This window comes from Patella vulgata, chromosome 1, assembly GCF_932274485.2.
Source record: "Patella vulgata chromosome 1, xgPatVulg1.2, whole genome shotgun sequence".
NCBI lineage: Eukaryota > Metazoa > Mollusca > Gastropoda > Patellidae > Patella > Patella vulgata.
In genome coordinates, this window is record NC_065879.2 from 79,636,284 (window position 1) to 79,657,662 (window position 21,379).

General features: G+C 37.7%; 1 protein-coding gene across 1 annotated transcript; it reads right to left on the reverse strand.

Moving 5' to 3' along the window:
• Positions 1 to 216: 216 nt before the first annotated feature.
• On the reverse strand, positions 217 to 20,697 carry LOC126814325 (beta-1,3-galactosyltransferase 1-like). Its single transcript, XM_050539418.2, has 2 exons — positions 20,545 to 20,697; positions 217 to 1,878 (listed from the first exon to the last, which is right to left on the reverse strand). Exon 2 carries the CDS (start codon positions 1,852 to 1,854, stop codon positions 856 to 858), a length of 999 nt encoding a protein of 332 aa, XP_050395375.1. The 5' UTR covers positions 1,855 to 1,878; positions 20,545 to 20,697; the 3' UTR covers positions 217 to 855.
• Positions 20,698 to 21,379: the final 682 nt, after the last annotated feature.

The following is a 21,379-nucleotide window of genomic DNA, read 5'->3' on the forward strand; positions in this document are numbered from 1 at the left end:
GTAGTCATGGATATCGGTTACACTTGTTATGTGTAGTTCTTTTAGTTGGTTACCCTTGTAAAAGTGTTACATTTTAAAAACGCTAGCTGTGGTGTAAAGTTTACACTTAATTAACACTGCTTATAGTTTTTAATTACACCCATTTTTAACAGCGTGGTCATAAAATTTAAATGAAATAAGGATTACAAATATAAAATATAAAATTTAAATGAAATAAGGATTACAAATATAAAATATAAAATTTAAATGAAATAAGGATTACAATATATTGACATATTAATAGTTGTGAATGTAAAATTTGATTGAAATAAGGATTACAAATATAAAATATAAAATTTAAATGAAATAAGGATTACAATATAGTTAGGAATGTAAAATTTGATTGAAATAAACACTACAATTAAGTTAGCAGTGGAGCCTAAGACACTCGGTGAGATAGGAGTATTGTTGCTCTGGCACTCAGTGGGATGGGACTATCATCCCAATAGATGGAATTGAAATGAAACGGGTTTAACGTCCTACTCTTCTGCTCCAACTGGGCATACGCCATACAGTGTGTTATGAGGGAAATTTTGCCCGGACAGCGACGCTACGTTCTACTGTAATTTCGAATTCCAACTGCCATGGGATCTTTTACGTGCACGCCAATGTGTACGCGGGACCTCGGATTTCGTCTTATCCAAACGACTAGGTTGCTGTCCGTGGTGCAGCACTGACAAGAGGAAACCACGTCGGAAATTCCCGATGAACTTTCTCTGCAAACACCGGAATCGAACCCGCGATCTCCCTCATTGCGAGCCATCGTCTTACTCACTTAGCAACCGCTCCCCCAACCCCCGTGGATCACTACCACGATCACCACCAAGCTAAAATATCATACAACATATAAAATATTCTTAATGTCCAAGTGCAGGATTTGTTTTTAACCTTTTGTGACCATAGTTCTATCATTTGTTCTTTTGTATAGGAATGTCCTGAAATTTTATTTTCAAGCCAACAAATATCAACAAATGGGTTTCTGTAACCGAATCCTCGGTGATGGATCAATTCGACGTTCGAACGTTGTCTTACTATACCAGTAATAAAAACATCTTCTACAAAATAATATTTCGTCTTTAATGCGACATAGAGTAATTTTTCCGCTGCATCTCCGGATAAAATGTAGGCGGGTCCAGATACATAGTATGGATGAAATGTTAATGGATAGCTGTCCGTGTACCACTTTGAATCTTTGGTCCGAAAAAGATATACAAGCTGTAAAACATGTCCCATAATCATATTTGTACCCTCTCGTTTACGTAAATCGTCGATCAAAACCGGTAGGTTCAGAAACACATCCACATCAACTTTTAGTATGTATTTTACACCAGAACAAAACGTGTTGGCGAAACGAAGAATGGCCTCAGATTTAATACTGAGATTACGGTAACTATCGTAAAAATCCTCTTGAATAATATCGTGGTATTTTTCATTTTCAGTCTTTAAATCATGACTGTGTATCTCCGGACGATATCCCAACATAAAAACCAATCGTATTTCTTTATTACTTACAGCTAAAGAACCCCAGGTTTGCCGCACAGCTTGTCTTTCTTCAAACTCAGACGTTCTTGAAAGAACTACTATTAACAGAAACGTTTTGTCTGGAAAAGGTTTACAAATATCCGCGTCATTGATTAGGTATTTATAGCTGTGGGTTCGAGTGTCACCAAAACAATGTTCAGACAAAAACGAGTAAGGATTAGAACCACATAATGAGTTATCAACCAAAACATAATACAGTCTCCAAATCAAAATAAAAACAAATACCGCAGATATTATTAATAAACGATTCTTGTCAAGCCTTGGTTTAAACATAACTGTTGAATACCGTATATAGATCTGTAAAAAAAAGAATTCAGATTAGATATCGGTTGAAGTTCCGCTACATTTATAATAAATGAAATGAAATGGGGTTTTGCTCCATACTGGGCCAATGAAGACGGGCATACGCCATACAGTGTGCTATGAGGGAAATTTTGCCCGGACAGCGGCACTACGGCCTACTCTTATATCGAATTCCAACTGTCAAGGGATCTTTTACGTGCACGCCAATGTACACACGGAACCTCGGTTTTTCGTCCCATCCGAATGACTAGACAGCTTTCCTTGCCAGCCCCTCCGTCCTGCATCACTGACAACGGAGAACCACGCCGGAAAATCTGGATGAACTTTCTCGGTCAATACAGGGATCGAACACCCGACTTCCAGGCTAGCGAGCCAGCATCTTACCTACTTAGCCACCGTGAGTTCCCCCATTTATAATAATCTTAGCCAGTCTGATATACATGTAATAGTAGGCAAATGCCGTAGCAGGCGAAGGTGGTGGTGGGCGTCGGGGCGAAGGGGCCGACGACCACTGACATCCATCTCAGCAGGGCATCAGATCAAAGCGCTATATTTAAATTAATTTGTTTTTCAAATTTGAAATTGATACTGTTAACTTTCTTATACAAGCTGTCCTACTTAATTTGAAGAGGGAGAGAGAGAGAGAGAGAGAGAGAGAGAGAGAGAGAGAGAGAGAGGTTAATGACCACTCGACACAAACTAGGTCTTTTTGGGACTAACATATGGTTTAATTTTATTTCAATAATTCGACCCCCCGACCCCTCTCCGACATTCAAGCGACTTCAGGGCGCTCGTGGCGCGCCTTCGGCGCGTAATTGTGTGGGCCTTTGGCCCACCAGTCCGGCACTGTACGTGAGACCTCAGTGTTCATTCCTTCCGAACGATTATGGGTTGTTCCTTGTCAGACTCTCCATCCTGCACCACTGACAAGGGGGAACCACCCCGGAAAAAACGATGAATTTTCACGGCCAACACCGGGATCACATACGGTACCTCCAGGTTAGAAGGCCAACGTCTTACCTTCTTAGCCACTGCGAATCCTTCACATTTAAAGAAAGAAAGATAGAGACAGAAATGGGATTTAACGTCCACTCGACACAAACTAGTTCATTTCGGGACTAACACATGGTTCAAATTTATTTCAATAATTCGCTTGCGCTTAGGCGTATTTGGCAGGGGAAGGAAACTGGAGAACCCTGAGAAAACCCACGAGGTTGGAGAGGCGACCCTATTCTTTTTCACGTACAAGGGAATCAATCGAATGACAGACTTTATGATACAACGCGCACGTGCTATACATTCGGCCATCCAACCCCCACTTCCACAAGGTTGACTCAATGACAGAATGGAACGAAAGAAAGACAACTAACCGACAAATAGTAATGTCACATCGTTTAGTGGGTCGAGTGGGCTAAAGCGTTTTAGATCCCAAGTTTGTACGTTACAAGGAGGATGGTCGCCTGCCCAACCTCGTGGGTTTTCATTATATCCTTGAAATAAAAGTCCCATAGAGTTAACGTTAACGTCCGTCCCCCTATTTCTCTCTCTCTCTCCTCCCTTTCTCTCTCTCTCTCTCTATCTCAAAGGTGGTTAAATTAAGATCTAATACGATCGTGTTAAATCTGAGTAAGTGAAATAAAATTACAAACATTACCGTCTTCATCGATATTGTATCGTGCGGAAGAGGCAGTGCACGGACCAGAAACCAGGCTAAACGACACCCCGCGAAGAAAACAGAACACGGTCTAAGGCATTTTACTTCCCTTCAAACCAGCGCGACAGCAACGGCAGTAACGGATCCAGGATAGGCAAAGTGCGTCAAATTTGCCCCCCCCCTCTCCCCCCAATTCGTTTTGGGTGCCATAAGGTCATTCGCTGGGCCATCATTCGACACAATTTAATTCCTGGCGATTGAATTTTACACCAGAAAGGCCTCCGTGGGTTATTTTGACTTTGGTTTGAACTTTGACATGTAAATGTTTATGGTGCCCATAAGTCATCAGTATGGAAATAAAAAGAAATGGGGTTTAACGTCCCACTGTTCTGCTCTGGCTGGGCTAATGAAGACGGGCATACGCCATACAGTGTGCTATGAGGGAAATTTTGCCCGGGCAACGACACTTTGGCCTACTCTTATATCGAATTCCAACTGCCAAAGTATCTTTTACGTGCACGCCAGTGTTACACAGGTCCTCGCGTTTTCGTCCCATCTGAATGACTAGACAGCTGTGGGTTGTTACACTCGGATAATAAACGAGAATCATTGGAATTTAATCTTGCTAAATGTTTCTAATATAGCCTTTAGTTATTGAATGTTAATCTTTAAATAGGACTGTCTGTGATTCCACCTTCATTGAAGTTCAGTATACGATTTTATTCAACTCGCCAAGAAAATACCTCAGAATGCACAATATCGAAACCCTTTTCAAAAATTTCCGGATGTAGAGTTCGCGTCGCACTGGACCCTTTGTTTTTTTGGTAAATTCAGCCCCACCACATTTCACCTGTACCCCCTCCCCCGCCACAATGTTAATTCCGGAAATTCGATAAACAAGTTCTCCAGGTTCATTCACGGCTTTGGCTACCTCCTAACTTTCGGGCAATCTGACTTTTCGGACAGACAGGTAAAATGAGAGCAAATCTTATTAAGTGTCCGAAATCTATTAACACACTAATTTTACCTTTCTTTTAATCGAATACCACGAATTTCTACTGAATTGACTATAGATTGTCTGGAGTCACTCTGCTTTGTTCGACATTTTTCGGGCATTGATAATTATTTGTGAATGCAGCTGCAGCAGTCTAATTGCATGGTTGGAATTCAGGTGGGCATAGAGTGGGATTCCGGTTACAAACCGATTGGAAAGTTTGAAGCTGCTTAATTAACGGGCTAGAATACCAGGGAAAAAAACGCATTTGCGGTGGTTAAATTTTAAAAATTTTATCGGGGAGCGCGAGGCCCCCACACCCTGTGACGATTGCTTGGTTGTTTGGGATTCAGGTAAGTCACCTACGGTAAGCTATATTGGACACATTGCAGTTGCTGTATTCACGGGATAGGAATAGCATGAACACGAGTTTGCGGCAAGATACATTTTGAAACATTCATCGAGTTCGTACGCCTATGTATCACGGGATCATTTTATGTATAAATTTATCTGATATGTATAGATTTATCTTGATAAGGACACCGGTGATACGTGAAACACCCTTCATAAAAGGCTTCTGGTTATTAAAGATAAAATTACTACGTTCCATCTGGGTGATTTTATGATATATTTGGACTAAAATCATATTCAAATAAATATAATGTCAAAATTTTGCTTCAAATCCTTCTCAAAGCATTGCCTTTGCAAGGGAATATCCCTGCTACAAAAATTTATTAAAAGAGGTCATGTAGCAGAATTCATTGCATATACATGACGATGTTGTGTTTAATCGCTGTGCAGTTATCATAAATATTTTTAAGCCTAATTAAATATTCATTATGGGAGATTCGATAACGAGTTGGCAGTTCTCACTATAATAGTTCAAAACTAAATAATGTAAAGGCAATTTGCTCAAACTTTCATTCAAATTGATCCACTTTGAACCGAGAACTATGCGTTTTAAATTCCCGCCTAGTCTCTTTCATCATTACTGAAGTCAATACGATAAACAGCATAGTCTCGATTATCCATTTAATCGTTAAATCGTGAAGGAAAGTTATGCAGTAAATCGGCTCATAATTCACTTAAGATCGCAGGCTAGCGATGCCATCTAGAGTTGATTATGGTCTGGATAGGTTAATTAATGTCTATTGTAACATGCTTAAGGGTGAATCTTGCGTTTTGATTGGTCGATTAGACACTGTCTATTGGACAATAACACCCCTCTAAATTAGAAAAATCACTGCGTATTAATATTATGCGTACTACTTTAATGGAGATAACCACAATGGAGACACTCAATTTTGATCTCGGTACATTAGATGAAATATTTGGAGATATGTCCGAAGATGAACTTGAAACGCCACCCCCCTTGTCAGGTAATAGCTACAAACAACAAAATATTCAAAAATCTATTACAAAAACATAAATTTTGTTTCAAAAAGTACTTTTTAAAAAATGAAGTGAGAATTTTAGGGGTTTTTTTGTGTGTCTATACTCATACGGCTACTATAGCAACCAGACGATAAGCGAGTCAAATCTAACATGAGCAGCCAGTTATCCCGCTACGTCATGACGTGTTCGTTACGTCAAAATTGATTTCTTTGGTTTTTACGTCACTAAAACCGATTTGCAGTGAGACGAATTTTGAAGTTTACACAATAAAATAAGTTCTTTTAAAATTCTAAAAAATAGCATGTTACAATGTCGATAAACACCTCCTGTTTCGCATTTAGAGGGGTGTTATTGTCCAATAAAAATGCTAGCTATATCATTATTTAAAATATTTTGTGTAGTTGGAAGAGTGTCAATAATCATAAAGAGGGAGGTATCATCCGCAAATAATCGCACGTTACTTTCTAGATCAGTGGTAATATCGTTAATAAAAATTAAAAACAAAAGGGGTCCTAAAATTGAACCCTGTGGAACGCCAGAAATAATATTTTTGTTCAGTGGAAAGGCTACCACCAACAATTACTTTCTGTTGACGATCAGACAGATAGTTCTTTAAAAGTTCAAGAATGTTTCCACGAATTCTAGCCACGTTTAATTTGATAATTAGACCGTCGTGCCAGACCTTGTCAAATGCTTTGCTTATATCGAAAAATATAGCTTTTATCTCGTTTCCACTATCAAGACTCTTGCAGATATAGTCGTACATTTCAATAAGTTGGTAAGTAGCACCGTTACCCCTCTGGAAATCAGCCTGATACGGAGTTATATACTTTTGAGTTAATAAAAAATTGTATATGTGATTGTAAACGAGCCTTTCAAAAACTTTGCCTAATGAGGATAGGAGCGAGATAGGCCGGTAGTTTGAACATAAATGAGGGCCACCCTTTTTATAAACTGGGACTACATTTGCAGTTTTCCAGTAATTTGGAAAAACGTTTTGAGCTATGAGTAGGTCGAAAAATCGTTTGAGTGGTTGGCTAAGTGGTTGCGATATTATATTAAGAATAAAGTCATTGGCATTGTCCTGGCCGCTTGACTTTTTTGACTTCAGGGACGATAACAAATGGTCTAGTTGGATTTCAGTTGTTGAGAGATCCGAAATTGAAATGTCATTACAAGGAATATCTGGTAGTTTCTCGCATTTCCCGGAAACTGAACATTGAGAAATGAAAAAATTGTTTAATGAGTCAGCCTTTTCGTGGTTTTCACAGTAGATAGTATCTTTATGAAATAAAGGTGGGATGGTATTAAATGGTTTTCCTCGTTTTAGAGAGATATCCTTAATTAATGACCACCATTGTCACATTGCGATTCGTTAAATTTGTTAGTATTTACTGCATTATCAATTTTATCAAAATATGATTTTTTGCACTTGCGGATTTCATCTGTTACAATATTTCGGAAGGACCGAAAATCTTGCCAATGATTAGGATTGTTAGGCTTTTTAGCTTTTTTGTGGATTCGATTTTTCTTTCTTAACATTCTTCTTATATGATTATTTAACCATTTTGGGTCATTTGCTCTAATTGTAACAGTCTTATTTGGTACAAACTTCTCTATGCCTCTCACAATAATATTAGATAGTTCAATTGCGCATAATTGGGGATTGAGATTTATATTAAAAAATGTATTCCAGTCAAAGTTTGAAATGTAGTTATTTAAACCTTCAGTATCTACTTGGTCGTATTTCCAGATTGTTCTGGTATAACAATGAAGTTTGGGTTTAGCGGTATTCATAAAAATAACAATAGGACTATGATCGCTTATACTGCAGTCTAACACTTTTGTATCATAGACAAAATTAGGACAATTTACTATACATAAATATAAAAGCGAACGTGAATTTCCTTGTACACGAGTAGGAGATTTTATTACTTGGGTAAAATTTGAAGTAAGGATAATGTCGTGAAGTTTAGTTTTACTATCAATATTAAAGTCTCCGAGTATAATAATATTAAAATCTGTATAATCTTTCGCGTTATTAAAACTTTCTTCAATTAGTGACCAATATGATGTTTTCATATCGGTGGTCGATAAAAGATACCTATCAAAAATTTACGTAGACTGCAATCCCACCTCTCCTAACATCTTCGCGATTACGCAAGAAAGGGCTGTGGTAGCCTTCAATACAGAGTTGGTCAGTAGGAATTGAGTCATTTAGCGATGTTTCTGAAAATGATATGACATCATAGTTATTTAATTCGAAACTAATTTCATCTAATTTATTTAAAATACTTCTAACGTTTAGGTGAAGTAGTGACAACATTGGCGGACCAGGGTTGGGATGTATGTCTCCACATAGTAGTAGCGATACATTTATAACTATATTAAATGGTAGCCCACGTTTTTGTGATGTATCGGTTGAGTGAAAAGTTTTGGACTTCAGAAACAATTAAGTATTTTTTAGGTATTGGTTCGATACACCATTATAATTTGTATTGCCTATGCTAAATAATGGTACGTTGTTAGGATACATGTACGTGTTAAAGTTACCAGTATTCATGACGCGAGTTGTGAATGCAATATTAAATAAATACATAAGGACAAAACATATATACAATGATATACAATAAACGAGAAAGAAATATATACAATACATTAAACAATAATGAGAGTGGTTTCCTTGCTAAAAACCAGCTGCTGCTTATTTATTAGCTAACTATGACCTTAGTTGTATTAAAGCATTGGTTGATATTGTAAATGATAAAGTAATTTTGATATGTAGGAGCTCTTGCATAATATATGTTTAAATTCTCGGATTATCCACTGCCCACGTCTTTTCCTGTGGTTTTTAACTTAGTAAATGTTGTACGTTTAAGCTCTCCACCAAGTTTATCAAAATATTGTTATATTGTTCACCTTTTGTAAATACAAGATATTGTTCAAAGACAATCCATTAGAAATCGTGGCCTGTAGTCCACTCACAGACAAAAAATAAATGGGCGTGGCTCTGCTCTTGGGGGTTGGGCATGCACCCCAAACGATAGGGATATTTCTTAGGGTACAAAGAATAAGTATGCAAAGTTTCAAGATGATACGTTAAGAAACGAGGCCTGTAGACGACAAACAAAGAAATACAAAAAAATGGGCGTGGCTCTGTCCCTAGGGGTCGGGCATGTACCAAAAACAATAGGGATCATCCTTAGGGTATAAGGAATAAGTATGTAAAGTTTGAAGATGATCACTTAAGAATTGTGGCCTGTAGGCGACACACAGACACACACACAGGGGCGACGCAATATGAATGTGATGTGGACGTATAAAAATTAAAATTTAAAAAAAAGTCGCCTTCTCACAGCTTTTCAGGTAAGGTCGCAGATCCTTGGCGTTTGTTTTGAACATGCCAAAAACAAACGAAGTGATTCGGCGATCAGTGGCGACCACGGAGACAACAGCACGATATTTGGCGTTTCCATCACGCATTTACCGCGCTAATGATGATCTGGACGCGCTCTGAGACCATTTTCCGTCGCCGTAGCAGCGCAGTAAGGACGCCACCCTGGTCTGACGGGAGTATTACAGCCCCGTATAGTATAGAGACTGATTATTAGACAAAGATCGTCCATCAAGCGTTCACTAACGCTGAGAGATCAACATTTCTCGGTTAGGGAAACCCTTACACGTGTTGTCCTGTATGTGCTCCATCGGTGTTTTTTCGGGTAATCCAGAATTTTCTAGTAAGATTGGATGTTTCTACTTTCCATACATACCAAAATGGCCATTTGTTTATTGGAAAGAACCACCCGATAAATACTTTTATGTGGAAGTATCTTTAATAAATTTAAAAGAATGGAAATGTAATTAATTGCATATTAAAAAGCACGTAATTGTCCATTAAATCTTAATTCTTTATCAACTACATTTTCATTATTTATCAATTGCCTTTTAAGAATAAGTTTATTGCAGTAATATAGGTCAGAGACCAAACGTTACAAGTTTGAATCAACTAGAAAATGATATGTACAATTATATTTTAAAAGGTGCGATTCATTACAAAAATTATTAATTGTTGACAATTGGAGGTTTATATACAATTCTGACGTAAGGTTTTTTTTTTCAATTTCAAAATATCTGTATAAATAATTATAATTCTGTAGTTGCAATTGAGTAGGCTATATTTACAAACAATCAACTGGCACGGATTTTATATATGATACTTGGTGACCCTTTCTATATAATGGGAGATGGATAATAATATACAAGGATCGCTAGAATTTGACAAATTTAGGAAGTTACAACGACTGATATTTGCCAAATGTACACGTTCAAAACAAACATCTCTGATGTTCTTCGTTTCTATGCATTCAAACATAAAATGAAATAAATCTTCATCACATTGATGGCATAATAGACATAATGGAAAAGTAGTTTGATTCCGTCTATGCAAATTCAAACATGTTGGTAATAGATTTAGCCTAAATTTTGTAATATTTCTCCTGTGTTTTAATTGAATGTTCGATAATAAATAAGATTCTTGAACCAGATTTATTTTGAATTTGCAATAATCTGTTAAACTTTCGCTTTCTGATAATTTAGCTGACCATTCTTGTAAGTTTATATCTGATAATCGGAACTTAATTTGACTTATAAACATGTTAAAATTGCCGATCATTTCAGTTTCAAAAACATAGCCAAATCCTAAGGAATATAACATAATTCTGACCTTTGTCACCCAACTAACCCTGTCGGCTTTGTCTAATTGTTTTAACATAATAAATACTTGTTTAGGATAACGATCTATGGGCATACGCAATAGTTTACACCAATATTTAATACAACACAAAGTATAATATATGCCTAAACTGTGTCTTCCACATTCCCCAAGTGTTCCAGCGTTTGAGGAACTCTTATGAATTCCTAAAATGAACTTGCAAAAGTTGTTATGCACCTTTTCAATTTCGTGCCGATATTGAAAACCCCACAATAAACTATAACACATACTTATGGAAGAACAATTACTGATTTATTTGGGCGACGTTTCGAAGAGTATTCTCTCAACGTTTTCAAGCAAGTACAGTAACAAGTGTGTAGAGCAATTATATATAGACAAGCAATAACAACAATTCAGAAACCATGCATGACAACAACAAGATCAAAAGATTAAAAAACAACATGATCAAAGGCAATATACATATGACGGATTATAGGGGTAAATAATTTTAATTGGACAACCAATCATGACAAATGAGAAACCATACATGATGTGATTGGCTAGGTGAGGGTACATCAAGGGAATAATAAAGGACTGATAATAGGGGTAAACATACCATTAAACCAAACAAAAGGGAAGCCATACATGTTACGAAAACATCAGAGGAGTAGTGAGCTACATAGGGATTAAATGGTTAAGCCATATTTAAATGAATTACAAAATATTAGTATTAAAATGCACACAACATAGCACAACTAATGATAGTCCAACATTCTTCCTTCCGACAGACTCACACATACATTTATTCCTAGGATAAGTACAAGAGACACTTAACTGTTTACAAAGGATAATTACATAAATGACCATAAATAAGTGGTAAATTATAATATTGGAAAGCCACACCACAGTCCTATCCACAGGCTTCTAAGTAATTATGTCCTGCACACTCCTTCCCATTTGACACACATACTTATTAAAATTAGTTCTACAAATGGATAACGAGAATAAACAAGTAATACACATGATACGCGAACTGAGTAACTTAAGCACGTATGGAAGTCTAGGCATGTACACATTAGTTAAGAATTAGTTCATCATAGGCTCTTGGGAGGAATATTCCTGTGTCGCGATTGAGGTCTGGTTTGGATCTCCTGATGTGTATTGCTTCCATGATTTTCCGCGTCTTTTCGTTGTGTTGGTTGAGGGCTAGGGTCTTAGACGACTGGATTTTGTGGCCTGGATTGGACTGGAGGTGCTGGGCAACTGCTGATTCTGCTGTGGGGGACCTTGAGTTATGCTGGGCGAGTCTTTTAGGTAGGGGTTGTCGAGTTTCACCAATGTATGTCATATCACACGAGCACATAACTTCATAGACACATCCTTTAGGTGGCAGTGGAATGGTGGGTTGCAGTTTACCATTCGCTTTCAGGTGGTCTTTAAGCGTGCGTCCTTTGGAAAAAATGACTTGGATGCCTGTCGTTGCGAGTAGCCTTCGGATGTGGTACGATAACGTTCCTTGAAACGGGATGGTTATCCGTATGGGTGGTTTATCTGGCTTGGGCTGTTCAGCAACGGTTTTCTTTTTGTTTCTTTTATGGTATTCATGACTAACTGGGGCGGATATCCGTTCAAATTAGAGAGTATGCTTTCTATATGGGTGAGTTCACTGGGGAGGGAGTTGTCGTCACATATATTGATGGCTCGACGGGCTAGGGTAGTTATGGTTGACCCCACAACTCGGCTCCATAGATGAGGACAGGTTTTATAACATGATCAAAAATCTTGAAACACAGGTTGATATCTAAATATTCCGTCTTTCTAATTAAACTTCTTATAGGTATCAAGGCCTTCTCCGCTTTAATTGATAAGTTAGTAATATTTTTATTCCAGTTCAATCTGGAGGAAAATATTAGGCCCAGATAGTTATAATAAGTTACAGTTTCTATTTGTTGATTATTCAAGAACCATTTCTCATTTTGCTTTATTACACCACCGTTTCTAAAAACAATTATTTTGGTTTTATCTGGATTTACTTTAAGATTAAACTTTGAACAAAATTTCTCTAACAAATTAATTTTACATTGTAAATCCTCAACTGAATCAGAGACCAATGACACGTCGTCAGCATATAATAATGAAGCAATTTCTGGTGCTTCTGGAATGGTAAATATACCCCTGCAGTTTGAAGAATTTAGCATCTCAACAAGATTGTTAATATATAAACAAAATAACAATGGGCTTAAAATACATCCTTGCCTTACACCGGAATCACAATTAAACGATCGTGTTACATAAGAATCAAGTTTTACACAGGAGGTAACAGATTTATACATAGAAGTTAATGTAGCATACATTTTCCCATGGAGACCATTATTTATTAATACAGATAGCAGTTTAATTCTGCTTAAACAATCATATGCCTTACTGAAGTCAACGTATAATACAAATAGCCTCCCTTTGGATTTGGATAGATATTTTTGTACCAGACCCTGAAGAGTAAACGCATGATCGATTGTAGACCGACCCTTGCGATATCCAGCCTGGGCTTCATCAATTTTACCCTGTGTTTCTGACCAACTCTTAAGCCTCGAGTTTAGTACTGAAGCATATAGTTTACCAATGCTATCTAACAACGAAATTCCTCTGTAATTATTCGGTTCAGACTTAGAACCTTTTTTATGCAATGGGGTAGTGCTTTGGACCATGAAGTCGGAAAATACCCAGAGTCAAAGATATTATTAAATAACAAAGTAAGAATGGGTATGAACTGTTCCGAGCAGGCTTTTATGAAATCGATAACCAACCCATCAGGACCGGGGAAGGTGCCCGATTTGGCCCCTTTAAGACATTTACTAACTTCAAATTCCAAAATCACACAATTTAATAATAAGTCGCTTACACATGTTTGATCATTACAAATATTCTCGAATGATTCCACGACTTGGGAAGCTTCATGCGAAAAAGAATCATCAGGTATATCGACTAATGGATTAAGTAAATTTTCGAAATACTTAGCCCATTGTACCGGGGAAATACCACGATTGATAAAATCCCTTGGTTTCCAACTTTTAAGTGTTTTCCAAAATTTATTCGGATCAGATAAGTTCTGAAGAAGTTGATCATTGCGATATTTTTCAAATGAAGCTTTCTTACTTTTACAAAGATTTTTAAATTCATATTTCTGGTCTTTATAATCAGAAAGGTGCTGTGAATTATTTGTTGTTCTAAACAATTTTAAAGCAGTGTACTTTTCGGTTTTTAAATTTAAACATTGGTGATCAAACCATGGGGGTTGGTACTTGTCGGAATGTTTCGTGTTACCAGACGGTTTAACAATACAACCTTGTGCACAGGAGTAAATAAAGGATTCAAAAAGCGTTAGCGCATTGTCAGCACTGCTTTGCAATAGAATTGGGAACTTTAACTTGAGATTGTCAATATTCCTGGCAACATTATCTTTATAAGTTGCGGCTTGTTTATCTTTCCAAATTAGTTTGGAATAAGGGAGAGTATTATCATCGAAACAATATTTAGAATCGTTTTGGGCTATATAGTATGATAATGAACAAATGAGGGGTAGATGATCCGACTCAGTTCTAAAGTCTACCCGGAAGGATCGAATCAGCTTATAAATATCGGTCGACACCAAGAGATAATCCACCACGGAAGCACCATTGTATTTAACACACGTAAATTCACCAGCTGGGTCATCTGCACTTCTCCCATTAACAAAGTGTAGATTAAATGTAGAACATAACCTTAAAAGGTCTCTGCCAAAATTGTCTTTTGAATTTCGGGGTATACAGAAATCGTCGTATTTATATTCGGCTTCTTCTAGACCTGGAAGATAGACCGTGGAATCGTCCAATATACAGTCACTAAGTCTAGCATTTCCAGTTCTCGAATTAAAGTCACCAGATAGTAGAACATCACAATTAGGATAATCAGCATGTATTTGTACTAATTTTTCTTCTAAGCCACCAATACCATCTTCATTTACATGAACAGGCGAGTTTTCTCGGGCTATGTATACCACGCCAAATATGAAAGGACAGCCAGTTATATTTCCATTAAACTTGAAGAAGATTGATTCATTAAAGTGGTCGTAAATGCGTGAAATACCAGTACTGCAAAATGTTGCTTTATCAACAAGGACAATAACACCACCACGATGCTTGCCGTCACTACGAATACAATTAAATGCCTTGAAATTTGGAAACAAATTTGAAAGATCTATATCACCACACCAGGTTTCTAATAGACAAATATACTATTCAAAAAAAGTAGGGGATATTTGATTTTTAAGTGTTATTAAAGTCACCTAATGAAACTGACGAAGAAACAAATGACAAAATGAAATGAAGTTCACATTCATCGATTTATTCCAAATGATCGTTAGACTAAGTAAGGCACAGACTGACCATTATAAGGGTAAAATGATACCCGGGGTCAAACAGCAAAGTTACCACAGCATCACAACCAAGTCAGTAACGGGTAAATCCTCCTCTGTTTGCCAAACAAGCATTGATCCGACGTGGCATACTCCTAATGAGACGTCTAAGGTCATTTTGGTCCAGATTGTCCCATTCCTGTTGCAACGCAGCAGCAAGTTCTTGGACATTGGCAGGACGTTGTTGACGTTGACGTAACCTCTGTCCAAGCATGTCCCAGACATGCTCGATGGGGGAGAGGTCGGGACTCAGTGCTGGCCAAGGTAATGTGGTGATGTTCTGTTGTTGGAGGTAACCTGTAACGATCCTGGCCCTGTGACATCTTGCGTTGTCATCCTGGAAGATGAAACGGCGGTTTTGACGTCGTGCGAACGGCACAACATGGACTGCCAAGATGTTGTCCCGGTAGTACTGGCCTGTAACACGCCCTGCAACAACATGTAAAGCCGTTCTTCCAGCAACAGTGATGCCTCCCCACACTATAACAGAACCACCCCCAAATCGATCATGTCTGATGACGTTAACGTCTTGGAAGCGCTCGTTTCGACGACGCCACACCCTCCTACGTCTGTCCAAAAAATCAACAGTGAACCTTGACTCATCTGAAAACATCACATTGCTCCAGCGTCGATTATCCCAGTGTTGACGATCCCTACACCAACGACGTCTTGCCTGAATGTGATGATCTCTCAAACAAGGGATCACGCGAGGACGTCGGGCGCGAAGGCGACCCCTATGCAGTCGATTCCGAATCGTCTGGCCACTCACTCTCACACCAGTGTCTGTTTGAAGACGAGCGCTGATCTGATTTGCTGTGATGACACGATTTCTCAAGGCCAAGGTACGGATAAATCGATCATGGGCTTGAGTTGTCGCCCTTGGTCGACCTGAGCGTGGTCTGTCCTGTACAGATTGTGTATCACGGTATCTGGACCATAGCCTGCTTATGACAGACTGAGAAACATTCATCGTCCGCGCCACAACCGCCTGTGTTGTGCCGATCTGTAGCATGCCAAGGGCACGTAACCTTTCATTTTGGGTAAGCCGACACATATCAAAATTTGTTTTCTGGTCACTAAAACAATTAATCTGATGTTTCCACCCTGGAATTCAATGCCACAATGGCTGTAACATTCAAAATCAGAGTCGTGCAAATCTTGGGTTGGACCCCCATGATGATCCCAAGCATCACCTGCATTCCATGCGGTAGCTATTGGTGCGTTTGGGCGTCACATGTAACTGGAAATGTTTCTTCTGTTAGGTTCTATAGTGACTTTTTTCGTAGTCATTTGCATATTTTAGTATTATGCCCCCAAAATCAAATATCCCCTACTTTTTTTGAATAGTATATAATATTGAATTTGCAAAGATACTTTATGAAATCTGGATATATTAGCTTACTTTTCAAGCCGTTAACGTTCCAAGTAACAAAATTGATACTTTTTGAGTTGTTGGTTTTATCCGTCCGCCATGTTGGCTGCTAATCTCGGGATCCAACTTTTGATAATTCTTGCGTGTCCATATTAATTGAAAATACATCATTGTTAATAACAAGTTTGTCGTTCCTAAGAAATGCCCGCTTATTGGCTTACTTTGCTTCTATTAAATGGGGTATTAAAGCTTTTTTTTATTTCACGAACACGTTTTGAGAAGTCTTCAGAAACTTTGATATGTGAATCTTTAAATTGTTTTCTAGCTGACTGTAGGATTAAATCTCTGTCTCTCAGCTTGTTAAACACAACTAGTATCGGTCGTAGTCTTTCTTTGTTTCGTTTGCCAAGTCTGAATATACGCTCAATATTAATCTCTGAATCAGTGCTCACACCTGGTAGATCGGACAAAACAACATCTTTGATTAACTGCTCACATTCACCTGGAGTTTCAATCTCACGTTCTTTCTCTTTTATTCCATAAAAAATCAAATTATGCTCCTTTCTTCTGTTTTCACTTTCATCAAGTCTTTGCTTAATTCTTTCATTCTCTGTTTTCAGTTGTTCAATATCTTGTTTAATATTTGTCACCTTCTCTTTAATATTCATTTCACGAACTTCTGACCTCAATTGTGTAATTTCATCTCTGATGCCATGCAAGAGAGTTGTCAATTCATTGGTATGGGGTTGGTTCTGGTCTCCGGTAGGGTATATCACATCCCCAGTTCTGGAAATAGTGCCTTGTCTAGTGCTGGGACCAGGGTTTGATTCGATATCTCCACATAACACTAATAACATTGAAAATATCACAAAAACCGACAGAGTCAAGTTTGAAGTTTTAATTATTGGCGACTTACATTTTACAGCGGCAGTTTTGTGATGATAGGATCCTATAATAATTCTCCATGCTGCTAGATCGATAAACATGATTAAAGAGATTGTTGAATATTCCGGTAGATATGTTAGGAAGTCCTTTAAATAAATAGTGTTCGGTCAAGCGAGGAGAGGTCCACACACACACGTCTTATCTCTACGAAGACTAATTACTAATATTGCCTTTTAAGTATTTATCAATTACATTTTAACTATTTATCAATTACATTTTAACTATTTATCAATTACATTTTGATTACATTACATTTTTATTACTTAATTACATTTTAATATTACTGCTCAATAACGTTGTATATGCGTTTCAACTTTGACAAGCCTCACAATTTAGCACCAAAGAAGTACACCGACAGAAATCTAATACATTGGAATGAAATATAAGTCAATTAGATAGTCCTAAACTCAATATCCACGTAATATGGTTACATAAACACACATTATACAAGAGCTAAATCTGCCTCATGCAGGTCTTTCTTTAGGTCTAAAATGTTATATAAATTATTAATTAGACATTAATTAACTTATCCAGACCATAATCAACTCTAGATGACATCCCCATCCTGCGATATTTACTGGATTTAAATAAATTTTGAGATAGATGATTTAACGTCACAATGGATAATCGAGACTTTTTTTTTTATCGTACCTAGACCTAAAATTCAATCTCTAATATCTGGGTTCAGAGTGGAGCCATTTGACCGAAATTTTCAGCATATTCTATTTGCATTAACTATTTTTAAATATTATAGCGAGAACTGCAAAATAATAAATATGATGGGCTTTATTTTTGTTTATTACATTGACGGTCCGAGCGACTAGACGATTTTCTTTGTCACCACTGACGACAACCTGACAAGGGCAACTAGGGCTGGAAATGAAATGAAATGAAATGAAATGGAGTTTAACGTCCTACTGTTCTGCTCCTAACCTGGGCTAATGAAGACGGGCATACGCCATACAGTGTGCTATGAGGGAAATTTTGCCCGGGCAGCGGCACTATCGCCTACTCTTATATCGAATTTCAACTGCCAAGGGATGTTTTACGTGCACGCCAATGTGTACACGGGGCCTCGGTTTTTCGTCTCATCCGAATATGAACGACTAGACAGCTGTCCTTGTCAGGCCCTCCATCCTGCATCACTGACAAGGGGAAACCACGCTGGAAAATCTGGATGAACTTTCGCGGCCAATGCAGGGATCGAACACCCGACCTCCAGGCTAGCGAAATGAAATGAAATGTTATTTAACGTCCTACTGTTCTGCTCCTAACATGGGCTAATCCAGGCTAGCGAGCCAGCGTCTTACCCACTTAGCCACGTGATCCCCCAGGACAACTAGGGCTGGGACTCGTGATTTCGGTTTATATACTGCTGTAGAGTATGTTTATTGCTTGCTGCAAAATGTAAATTATTTTCTGGCCCATTGATATTTACATAACTTGCCAAAAGTACACATTTGAATGGAACTAACCTGTATTAAATGACGGTGGGGGAGGAGGGGGGAGATTTAACGTCATCGTACGGGCCATAACAAAAAATACAATATATCGGGATTCATACAATAAAAAGGTCCAAATACCTGCTTCAATTTTATTTCAATAATTCGCTTGCGCGTAGGGGTCTTTAGCAGTGGGAGGAAACCGGAAGACCAGGAGTAAACCCACGAGGTTGGACAGGCGACCCTACTCCTTGTCACGTACAACCGGGGATTCGAAGACTCAATGACAGACTTTATGATACAGCGCGCGCACGCTAACCATTCAGCCATCCAACCCCCCTTTTCAAAATTAAAAAATATTTTCTGATATATTCATATTTAAGTTTTAAAGCAGGTTACATTTCGATCGTCTAACGTCTATTTAGTGAGGGTTGTGTATTTAAAAGTCAAAATACAGGTCTTAATACGAAATTCCTGTTATCGTGTCTGAATGTACGAGTATTAATTATTTACTGACATATGCGTGATTATTATGACTTAGAAGAGATAAAATCCTCTTTGTCCAAAGAAAATTGTGGCTATCAAAAAATAACCAAATTACAAAGATAGGTTATTTTTAATTTATTTTATTTATTTTTATCGGCTTAACCAACGTCGGTGGGGAGTCAAAAGGTCGTATCTGCAATATTTTGCGAAATTCACTTTTTTGCTTCTTCAGAATGGGGATTTTCTTGCGCATCTTTTCATCTAGTTGTCGTATTTCTAAGCCAATAAAAAGAGGTTTTATAGATATATTTCAAAATGTCGTATATGGGGTGTTCCAAAAAAAAAAAAAAAAAAAATATTAAGAGTGAAAATGTATTTTTTTTTTTTTAAAAAAAATCAACTTTGTGTCTAACCAAAGTATTACAATCAAACGAAATGTAGCCAGTATTGTTTTATAGTTAAATATGTATTAAAGAAATTATTGTTGAGCGTCTTCTGTGTGAATTCTATTAAATTGAAGAAGGTAAAGGTGAATATTTTCCTGAGATAGGTCTTTGCTGTATAAATTGCAAATAACTAGCTTTCACTCTTTATTTCTGCACTAAATGTTGAGCTTGATACGTGCGGATAGTTACATATTGTTTTAATGGCTACACATACACTTTGTACAGAAATATTTAAGAAAAGCTTCAAAAATACATTTTGACGTGACGGTTTTATTAGACATTTTGATTCTTAACCTCTGTGTGTTTTTTTTGCTCTCCTGGACAATTTCGCAAAATCCAGATACGACCTTTTGACTCCCCTCCGACGTTATGTAGAAACATAACTCTATGGATTAGCCATAACACGCACGTGGTTTCAATTAATCAAGTCATCGAGCGATTGTTCTTATTGTATGCACGCTCGATTCCACCACTCGGCAAACCTCAGCAGATTCCAGTAGCCTACATCTCACTACCATTGTAATTACTGGATCCATTGTGTAGAAGATCACTCGAGCGGAACGGTAGTTATAATGGCTATATTGTTACACGTATCATTTTCGGGTAAAAATGTACAATATTTATATACGGTATCACTGGTGAATCGACATTAACAATATTATAGATTAAATAAATGTCATGCAAAACAGGAAAATGTTAAGAGAAGTAGAGAGTTCACGGTTGGATTACATCACACATATGAGCAAGTAAAAAGACTAAATTCACCTGATAAAAGATTCACCATACATATTCATTCACACAGAATATATATTGAGTTCATAATTCACCATAATAATAATAAAGGAAAGTTGGATGTTGTAAACATCAAATCGTCGCAAAAAACGATAACAACAACATAACAACAACACACGATCGATTGAGTCGCCATTCACATCCTATAATACTATGCAATTACCTAGCAACATAGCAACACGCGCTTTCATTCTCTTTTATCCAGACTCACTCGTATATTCAATTTCTTGTTCATCGATTTTGAACATAACAATTTAATATCGTTTATAAAAAAACGAAGAATAATAATTGTTCAAGATCAAAATCTTGTAATACTCTGGTCAGTAAAAATAAGACGAAATCGCACCGACTAGGCTAACGAAGACGGGCATAAGCCACCATAGGCGTACGGACTCGATGACTGTTAGTCGGATGGAGGGGGTGGGCAGAACTCGAAATGCCCGAAAAAATTCGGATCAGACCCCCCACCCCCGAAAAAAAAATATAAAACAAAATTTAAAAATTTAACGACCGCAAACGCGTTTTAATACTACTCCAGCCCGCGAATACAGCAACTTCAAAGTGGTCTAACAAGCCCAGCTGGCTGACCCAAATTCCAAACAATCAATCAATCGTTCACAGTTCACGGAGGCCGGGGACCGTCGGGAGAAAATCTTGAAAATTTCATTGTCGCAAACGCGTTTCCTGTTATTTTAGCCCTTGAATACAGCAAATGTGGTCCTATATAGCCTACCTGAGGTGGCTGACCCGAATCACAAACAAACAATCAATCGTAGCGGGGTATGGGGGCCTCGTCCTCCTGGGGAAA